At 39.5% G+C, this 10,623-nt stretch overlaps 1 protein-coding gene across 1 annotated transcript in view; it reads left to right on the top strand.

The window, feature by feature from the left end:
• The window catches only part of CYP2J2 (cytochrome P450 family 2 subfamily J member 2), a 31,688-nt gene that overhangs the window by 320 nt on the left and 20,745 nt on the right, over positions 1 to 10,623 (top strand). The window contains exon 2 of the mRNA XM_007462578.1: positions 10,114 to 10,276. Coding sequence (XP_007462640.1) covers positions 10,114 to 10,276 — 163 coding nt within the window. The remainder of the gene's footprint in view (positions 1 to 10,113; positions 10,277 to 10,623) is intronic.

Here is a 10,623-nt window from a genome sequence, read left to right as displayed (position 1 = left end):
GGGGCTCTGAGGCTAAAGCGGGCACCCGGGTAGCTTTGAGCCTCGCTCTCCTCACCAGCAACCGGCATGATTCCATTTCTAGGGATGAAATTTTGTTAACTGTTTACTATTTAAGTGTGCCAGACACGATATGTTCTTTAAGTCATTTAGTTGTGTATCTTGTTACATATTATTGGGACATTATATTTATAATATAATCACTTTGTATTTTTAATATTATTATCCTTGGGGGGAAAAATCCGGTACTTTCCCTCTCGGAGGCTCCGTTTCCCATGAGTGAAATGGTGATACTCCTACCTAAATCCTCACCGCTTTTCAACTGAATTGCTCCCATCCCCACCAGGACTGAGCCCCTCACATTCAGCCTCCTCGCCCTGCAATCCACTCTCACTAAAGTAATCATTTAAAAATGTCACTCCTTTCTCAAGGCTTCTTGCTGCTTCCCAGCTTTCAGACTCCTTAGGGAGCCACTTGGAAATCTTGCTGTAGCCTCTTTCCACTTCTTTATAATCATCTTCCATCAGGGCTGCCTAACCGTGGCCACTCTGAATTCCTTAGAATTCCCTCCAACATCCAGCACTTTCTCAAGCATTTTCAGCTGCTTCCCTGCCTCTCAGCGCAGGTACCTTGCTGACAGACAACACTGTGATAGGAGGGTGTGAACATTAAATAAAACAGTGAATGGTCAATATTAATACAGCTTATTGTCGGTGCCCAACAAATAATAGTTCCCCTTTCCCTAGAAATGCCTGGAGCACTTTAAACACAAGCCTATAATATAAACTCAGATTCAGATGGAGAAGGTTTTTATCACTTTCTGGGAGAAACACACATTTGGTACAGGATTAGTCTACAGAATTTTAAAGCTAGGCTCCTAAACCTGTACCCTTCTTTAATAAATGTGTTGTTTAATTTCCAATATTGGGAGATTTTCCTGTTTTCTTTCTGTTAGTGATTTCCAGTTGGAGTCCATTATGGTTAGAGGTCATATTTTGCATAATTTCAATTTTTTAAAAATATGTTAAGGTTGGTTTTATGACCTAAGATACAGCACCATGCATACTTGAAAAAAATGTGAATTCTGCCGTTGTTGGGTGGAGTGTTCTATATTGTATGTCAATTAGATATAATTAAATGACTGCGTGCTTTAGTTCTTCTGAACCCTTGTTGACTTCTTGTCTACTGATTCTATCAGTTACTAGGAGAGGGTTGTCGAAGTCTTCAACTATAATTACTTGTTTTTCTATGTCTCTAGTCAGTTCTGGTAGTTTTCATTTGTGTATTTGGCAGCTCTTTTAGATGGTGTATACACATTAAAATTGTTATGTCATCTTGGTGAATTGGCTCTTTATTATGTAATGTCCCTCTTTATCTCTGGTAATTTTCTTTGCCTGAATTTTACTTCATCTGATATAATATAGCCACACCAGTTCTCTTCTGATTAGTATTTGCATAATATATGCTTCTCCATTCTTTTACTTTTAATCTACTTATACCATTTTATTTGAAATGAGTTTCTTGTAGATAACATATAGGTGGGTAATTTTTTTCATTCTGCCAATATCAGACATTTGATTGGTGAATTTAGATCATTTTTATTTAATGTAATTATTGATTTGTTAAAACATAAGTCTGCCAATTTATTATTTGTTTCCTGTTTTTCACTTTGTTTTTTACTCCTCTGTTTCTCCTTTCCTGTCTTCCTGTGGGTCACTTGAACATTTTTTGAAAATTCCATTTTAATTTATCTATAGTGTTTTTGAGTATATCTCTTTGTATTGTTTTTAAGTGCTTGCTGTAAAGATTACATGCTATGTGTACATAGCTTATTGCAATAAGTATCAACAGTTTACCACTTCAGGTGGAATACAGACACCTTAAAACTCTTTAGGCCCTTTTACCTTCCCCCACTTTATAATATATAAATTGTCTTAAATATTACCTCTACAGACATTGAGAAATGCCTCAGACAGTATTATAATTTTTCTTTTAACTGTCAAACATGATTTGTTAAATTCAAGAAGAGAAGATTAGTCTACAGTATTTACCCATTTATTTACCCTTTCTCTTGCTTTTTCTTTCCTAACTGAAGAACTTTCTTTAGCTATTCTTTTAGAACTGGTCTGCTTTCCTTCATCTAAGAATGTTTTATTTCACCTTCTTTTCTGAAGTATATTATCACTGGATATAGAATTCTAGGTTGACAGTTTCTTTTATTAAACCCTTGGAAATGTTGTGCTACTTCTTTCTGGCCTCTCTAGTTCCTGATGAGAAATCTGCTGTAATTTGAATTGTTGTTCCCCATGAGTAATGAGTTGTTTTCCTCTGCATGCTTTCAAGTTTTCTTTGTTTTTATTGGTTTCAGAGATTTGATTATATGTCTTGGTGTTGAATTCTTTGGATTTATTGGGTTCACTCACAACTTCTTGAATCTGTAGGTTTTTCTAGTACCAAATTTGAGAATTTTTCAGCCATTATTTCTTCAAATATTTTTTTCAAGTCCATGTTTTTTTCCTTTTCTTCTGGTACTCTTTGGCACTGATTGCACAACTGACAGATCTTTTGTTATTCTAATATCAGTCCCTGAAGCTCAGTTGTTTTATCTTTTCTCAATCTATTTTCTCTGTGTTGTTCAGATTGGACACTTTCTATTGATGTCTTCAATTTCATTGATTATCCTGTCATTACCACTCTGCTACTGAGTTGCTCTATTGAGTTTTTTGTTTACATTATTGTATTTTTCAGTTCTAAAATTTCTCTTTGGTTCTTATGTATATTTTCTAGTTCTTTGTTAAGATTTTCTATTTAAAATTTTTTTTGAGAGTATAATTGTTTATCAAAACATTTTCAATAGCTGTTTTAAAATCTTTATCCTATAATTCCAACATCTTTATCATCTCAGTATTAGTTTCAACTTATTCAATTTGAGATTTCTCTGGTTCTTGGTAACATGAGTAATTTTGGACTATTTCTGGACATTTGGTGTATTTTGTTATGTGACTCTGGACTCTATGTAAATCTTTTATTTTGGCAGATAGTCAATCTGTTGATGTTCAGAATGTTCACTTTTGTGGATTGTGGTTCAAATGTCAATTTAGGTTATAAAGTCTTTGCAATACTATACTGGTCTACCCCACTTATGTGTTGTCCACCCCCATAGGACTCCAACCCACATTCCCATCAGTGCAGGCTGGAGAGAATGAGGATGGGGACAAAAGATTGGGGCCCCTCTGAGTAGGGTAGCCTCTTCCTTACTGCAGGGAGTGGGGGGAAGTCAGTAATCTAACCATATCATCTCCATGGGATACAGGTGCCTCCTTATTTCTGTGGAGTAGTAGAAATCAGAATTTTGCCCACTGACTACTTCAAGGAGTCTCTTTACTGCAGTTCAGGGGTGATAGTCACAATTCAGCTCATAGAGTCAGCAGGGAAGGGGCACCACCTTATTGCAAAGGTAGGATGAAGGCAAGTTTCCATGAATCTTCTTCACTGCTGTAGTCCCTCATTAGGATGTGGGAGGGTCACATCTATTATGGTATTTCCTTCCAGAAAAGGAAGGTAGAAAGGTTGAAATGTTCTGTCCTGGTGGACCACCCTTTATCTGGTCCTTTGACTACAGAGAACAGGGTTTTATTGGTGTTACATTTTGTATGTGTCAGTATCATGATGATGAGGAGGAGTAAAATGGGATGCTTTTACTCACTCTTGTCTGGAATCAGAAACATGGTCTGTGCCCTTGTTTTACCATTAAGATAGATATGACTAAAGAGGTTACATGATTTGCCTCATGTCATAAAACTGGCCAGGGATGAAACTGAGGCTAGGGTCTTATCTCTGGCCCAAAGATTTTTCACCAGAAGTGTTAAATTTTATTTTATATAGGTTTGCAATGAAATGTTTTTGGCTGTAAAAAAAGATGGAGTTAAATGGTGTGATTTAGTTGTAATTAAATTTACATTCCAGCAATTTGGAAACATTAAGTACCTATCATTAACTACCTATCATTGTCTATTTATCTATCTTTACTTACCTATCTATCATTACCTATCAGCTATAACATTAAACAAGGACTTGGACGCAGGACTATTTGACTCATATACCTATTCTCTGACTTATGCTACCTGACTTTTCATGATGTAGTTAGAGGATAATTGACTTATCCAGGGGTTCATTTATCCAACAGACATTTATGAAGTGCTTATTATATGACAGGCACAGTACAAGACATTGTATGATGAAATGTGTGTATAAACTTTTGGTAACCAAATGAGATATCATGAGGTGGGATCACTGTGAATGGGAAGCCCTGGGGATAACCTCTATAGAATGTTGAAATAAATTTGGCTGAACTGGAAAGAAATGTTAGGCAAGTGGTTATATGGAGTAAAGTGGACAGGAGATTTTTAAATGGGAGGAAGTGACATGAGATGAAACAAAGTGAGAGGGCCATGAAGAAACTGGCCTATTTGTATGGCATGATGGGAAGCATGAACCATTCTTGTTTTTCCCCTTTTTTTCTAAACTTCCTCTACCACAGCTATATGTGCATGTATTTAAATAAGAGAAAATCTTATTGGACTAAAGTGGGAGAATGGTAGATAAGGTGGATAAATGTATTATGAGGATATACCTTAAGCTGCTTGTAATAAAAAGGCCCCAAAATACAGTGGTGTAAAAAAAGAGTGAAATTTATTTCTCTCTCACAAGTGAGTTCAGATGTAGGCAGGAAGACCAGGGTAGGAAGGCTGCTTTGTACCACAAGGTCATCCAGAAACCCCAGTTCCTTCTATCATGTTGCTCTCGTCATACAGCATCTTCACGTATGAGTTCCAGTCCATGGAAAGGGGAAAGGAGCAGGTGGCGAGAAGCAACTTTCCTTTAAGGACATGACCCAGAAGATGCACACATCACCACTACTTACGTCCCATTGGCCACACCTGGAGAAGCTGAGAAATATGGTTTTGATTGGCAAGTCATGTGGCCAGCTAATATTTAGGGAGCTTCATCACTCAGAAGGAGAGAGAGAGAATATCTTCATGCTTTCAGTTAAGGATGAGACATACAGAGAGAGTTAGGAAGAGCCCAAATTTATGACCACCAGCTAGGCACTAAATCTCTGTGCTTCTTTTTCTGAAAACAAAGAATACATTGTAGGGTTATTATAAGAATCAAACAAGTTCATGAATATCAGTTTACTGCCAGGGTGCCTAGCACATAGTTGATCCTTCTTTCTTTATCTACCACCCTCCTCCTTTCTTCAAATATTTATAGTAACAAACTCAAGGAAAAGCCAGTTGAGGTTGCATACCTTGTCTGGCCTGATTGCTGCATGGGCTGCATTAATCCACTCTCTGGCCACTTCCCCTCCATTCCTTTGTCCAGATCTAACCAGAGTCCTTTTGCTAAAATATACTCCCAAATATATCAATAACAATAAATTTATTATTTATTTTAGTATTATGGTTACTTATCACCACCATCCCAACGATGGGAATTAGTAATATCCCCCATTTTATAGATTTGGAAACTGGGACACAGAGAAGTTAAATAACTTGACCAAAAATCACATAGAAAGTGAAAGCAGAAGCTGGATATAAATGGATTTGTATGACTTCAAAAATCCAAGTTCTTAAGCAGTCACTGCCCTTACCTCTCCTATTCAGTTTTCTAGTTGCAAACAAAACAAGATCCAAAATATTTCACTTGACATTTGTATATCCTTGGTCTGGCTCACATTACCTTGCCAGGCTTGTTTCCCCTCTCTGTACACAAATGAGAAGGTATTTTTTCTCAGAAACCTATCCTAGACTTTGGTCCCCTTATGTGCTTCCTGCTTTCCCCCATTTAATAATTTATTGTACAGAATGGTAATAATAAGAACTGGTTACTTATCTGTACGCTCCATTAGATTGGGGGCATCTTAAGATTAAGGACCTGTACCTCCAGCACCCGGCCTTGACCAACCACAGGGTTAGTGGTTGGTCTAATGAACCTGTACTGCAGTCGGAAAACAGAGCTCACTTGTTCCTGAAAGCCCACATTTTCCTGTCTTTGCATTGGTGTATGCTATTCCCACAGCCTAAAATCTTTGCCTTCACAACACATATCCTTTTGCAGGTACCCACACCTTCATTTACAATCTGGCCCAAATATCAGCTCCTCTTAGAAGCTTTCTCCCGTACCTGGAGTGGAATTCTTCTCTTCTTTCAATAGCTTCATGCCCCTTGCTTCAGCATTATAACATATATCATCTTCCACTGTGCGTTAGTTTTTTTCTGTAGTCAGCCTTCCCCGAGAGGCTTTGACACTTCAGGAAAACACCATAGCATATTGATCTCTGTGTTGCCCTCACATATAACATAGCAATGTCAGAAGGTGCCTGACAACTGAATTTGATTTCCACAGGCTGTTCCCAGAAACCTAGCATAACCCCAAGAACTAGCAGTGAGACCAGTATTCTTAGCAGGAGTTCAGAGACCCCAGGGGACTGGTGAACTGCATTTATGCATAAATATATTCATGTGTACAGAGTTTTGCTTTACCAGATCCATGACATACTGGATTTTTGAAGGATTTTATGACTTAAAAAGTGTAAGAAGTGTTATGAAGCTTTATTCCCTATGTCCTTAGGTTTCTTTTGTTGCTTTATTGGATAGAAACGCTTTGTAACTATAAAAGCAATACAAATGCATTGAGTGACACATTTTAAAATACAGTTTAGCAAGTGAGAGAGGATCTTAGCTCCTTGAGCACAGAGCTCAGTGCTGGTGAGTGTTCAGAGGAACAGACCCTCTCACCTACTGCTAGTGGGAATAAGAATTGATATACTCTTCCTTTTTTCCTTTTTATTTTTCCCTGTCTTTGTTCTGTTGGCTTTTGAGTTTAAGAACTTAAATTAAGTAGAATCTCCCTCCGCTTTATATCTCGTGGTTCAGTCTCTTGTCTCACTAACTCACCACTTCTAATTTTTTTTATTCTAAACATTTATTTTGCTCTACTTTATTATTTAAGTGCTTCATCTTACATTTGGAATACTTATCGTTCATATGAAATTTCCTGTAACCTATTACTTTGACTTGCCTTTTATAGCTACTGTGCTATTCCTTTTCTCTTGATCTTTCTATTTTCATTTCTGATTTTAAGCCTGTTTTAGGCTCCTGAACCACCTTTTTTTATAATTGAAGCATAGTTGATTTACAATGCTATGTTAATTTCTACTGTACAGCAAAGTGATTCAGTTATACATATATACAGATTCTTTGTTATATTATTTCCCATTATGGTTTATCACAGGATATTGTTCCCTGTGCTATACAGTAGGACCTTGTTGTTTATCCATCCTATTCATAATAGTTTGCATCTGCTAACCCCAAACTCCCATACCATCCCTCTCCCACACCCTGCCTTAGCAACATGTCTGTTCTCTATGTCTGTGAATCTGTTTCTGTTTCGTAGATAAGTTCATTGTGTCAGTAGTGTCATATTTTAGATTCCACAAGTAATATCATATGGCATTTGTCATTCTCTTTCTGACTTACTTCACTTAGTACGATAATCTCTAGTTCCATCCATGTTGCCACAAATGGCATTATTTCATTCTTTTTATGGCTGAGTAATACTCCATCGTACATATGCACCATATCTTCTTTATCCATTCATCTGTCGGTGGACATTTAGGTTGTTTCCGTGTCTTGGCAATTGTGAATAGAGCTGCTATGAACATAGGGGTACGTGCATCTTTCTGAATTATAGTTTCGTCCAGGTATATGCCCAGGAGTGGGATCGTTGGGTCATATGGCAACACTATTTTTAGTTTTTTTGAGGAACCTCCATACTGTTTTCCATAGTGGCTGTACCTTCTTACATCCCCACCAATAGTGTAGGAGGCTGAACAACCTTATTTTTAACCTCTTTTTTTTCCCTTACACTGTCTTTTTCTTAAGAACTTGTTTGTTTTTGTACATCGAAATGTATTCTCTACCTTACAAAGTCTTCTCAGATGACACTGGGACTTACATTTACCTCCAAGTAAAGCCATTGGCACAGTGACTGGCATGGTTACTTAAGAATTGGTAGACATCACCACCGTTGGTACCAGGGCTGCAGGAGGTCCTTTGATGTATCCATGTTTACACAGTTGATCATGCCATAAAAATGTTTGATGTAGCTCTGTCGGACTAGAAATATACGTGGGCAGAGAGTTGGTAAGAGGTGAAACTCTGTCGAAGTTCATTTCAGTAAACACTACTGGAGTGCCAAGTCCCCTCCAAGAACAAGCTGAGATTCCAGGTTGTATACATTGTCAGTTAGGAGTCCTTTAGCTTAACCTGAGATTTTCAGCCATTACAAAAATATTTTTACTGTATATTCTGAAATAGTCAAGAAATCCTTTCTGTAAAACCTAAGAAGTTCATCTAGGCATTCAGCATGACCCATTATGCAGACCCATTCCTGCCATTTGTTAGAACAAGACGTGCACTTTTAGAGGCAGACCAGACTAAGATGGAATCTTGGCTCTGCTCTTTCTAACAAGACAGACTTACTGTGCTAGTGATGAACAAACATGGATGGAAGACTGTAGACCAACAAGACAATGGAAGGATGGAGTTCAGGCTTGGTCTTTAATATGGAAGCAGGGTGGTGGAATGAGACTAAATCCATGGTATTTGCTCTGAAGGGGTGACACAGTCCAGGGAGCTTGAGGCAACATGGGAGAGCATAAGTGCATGGCAGCTGGGGAGGTGGGGCCACAGATACCTGGAGGAAATGAGCACTTCTGTTTGATACCACAGCCTTAGTAAGACACAGCCCTGCAGTCGGCAGGAATGGGCAGGTCTACTTAGATTCCTCTCTTGAGTAAGCATGTCAGGGAACACTTTGATTTATGACCCTTGACTGCGGTCCAAGCCGTATTTGCACATACCTGAACATTTGTGTACACTCCTGACACACCCACACACTCTTCCATTCTCTGTCTCACTCTTCCTCTCCCAGCTCCCTCACCCTCATTCTCACATTCATTGTGTCACATCCACTAAACTCTAAAGTCCAAGCACCATCTCGGGTTCATGGCTTTGTTCTTAAATCTTACATAATGCTCGGCAAATTTCACCAACACCCAACAGCTTTGTCACCTTGGCTAAGTTACTTCTGCTAGGACTCATTTTTCTTACTGAAAGACAAGGAAAATCATTACTACCATAGGGTAGTTGTGAGGTTAATGAAATAAAATGTGAAAGGTGCTTATCATGGCACCCAGTGGACGTGGTTGTCTGTGACCACCAGCTCCCATCTCTCGCACATCATCCCTGTTCTCTTGTCCCGTCTGTCACATGAGCAAGTGCTTCCATATCCCTTTGCACACAGAGCCCATTCATTCCCCCAGAGGCTCGAGTGGCTGTCTGCCAGGTACCAGGGAACAAAGTGCCTTTCACATCGCTGCTCTCATTCTTCTTCACAGAACCCTTTGAGGGAAGAATAATTTTCTCCTTTTATAGCTGAGGCTCCGAACAAGTGAAGCCACTTTCCCTGGCCCTCACAGCTAGTCAACCACAGAGTTAAGGTTTGCACATGGCTCCAGAGCTAGTGTCCTCTCCTCCGCACCTGGTCCCAGCCCTATGATGAATTTTCTGTCACCTAGAACATGTTGAGGAAGGGGACATTCTCTCCTGGTTAAACAGATACGATTTACTAAGAAGTCCACGTTCACTAAACGTATCTCAGCCTTCTCTGGTGAGTCACATGTATGAATTCTCTCCCTTCACTAGATTTTAAGATGCTTGCAGTTAAAGACCTTGTTTATTTTGTTAAACCTTTAGGCCTTATTCTCAGGACTAATGGTGGATACTCACTCAATTCGAGGGAGTTGAACATATGAATGAATGTTTATAAGGAATGTCTATGCCCTGTAGTGGATTCAGCCCGAGTCTAGTTGAGAGGAGGAGAAATGGAAACAGGTAGAAACATCCCCATCAGACCATCAGACCTAAGTGCACTCACAGGTGTGCACACAGACACCCCCTCCCCCCATCCAAGCTCCCACAGCTACACAAACCCTCTATTCCTGGACACACAGACATGTGCATATTCTGTGACTATTTTACTATTTTTCAGTTTGTGAAGAAATATGGGAACCTTTTTAGCCTGGAATTCGGTGACTTGCCTTCAGTTATTATAACTGGATTGCCCTTAATCAAAGAAGTCCTTGTCCTCCAGGAGCAAAACTTTGTGAACCGCCCTATAACCCCTATTCGAGAACGTGTTTTTAAGAAAAATGGTAAGTTTCTTGACTAATATGAGATGTGTACGTTTGATATTCTTGTAGTCTGTGAAAGGTACCTTTGTGACTGTAATTCTCCAACGCTCCCAGTTACCAGGCCCATCATAAAATTCCTGCTCCTAAAAGAAGCTGAGTGGGGCTTCCCTGGTGGCGCAGTGGTTGAGAGTCCGCCTGCCGATGCAGGGGATGCGGGCTCGTGCCCCGGTCCGGGAGGATCCCGCGTGCCGCGGAGCGGCTGGGGCCCGTGCGCCGTGGCCGCTGGGCCTGCGCATCCGGAGCCTGTGCTCCGCGGCGGGAGAGGCCACGGCAGTGAGAGGCCCGCGTACCGCAAAAAAAAAAAAAAA

Source organism: Lipotes vexillifer, unplaced genomic scaffold (genome assembly GCF_000442215.2).
Source record: "Lipotes vexillifer unplaced genomic scaffold, Lipotes_vexillifer_v1.1 scaffold54, whole genome shotgun sequence".
Lineage (NCBI taxonomy): Eukaryota > Metazoa > Chordata > Mammalia > Artiodactyla > Lipotidae > Lipotes > Lipotes vexillifer.
This window is presented reverse-complemented; position numbering and strand designations above follow the sequence as displayed.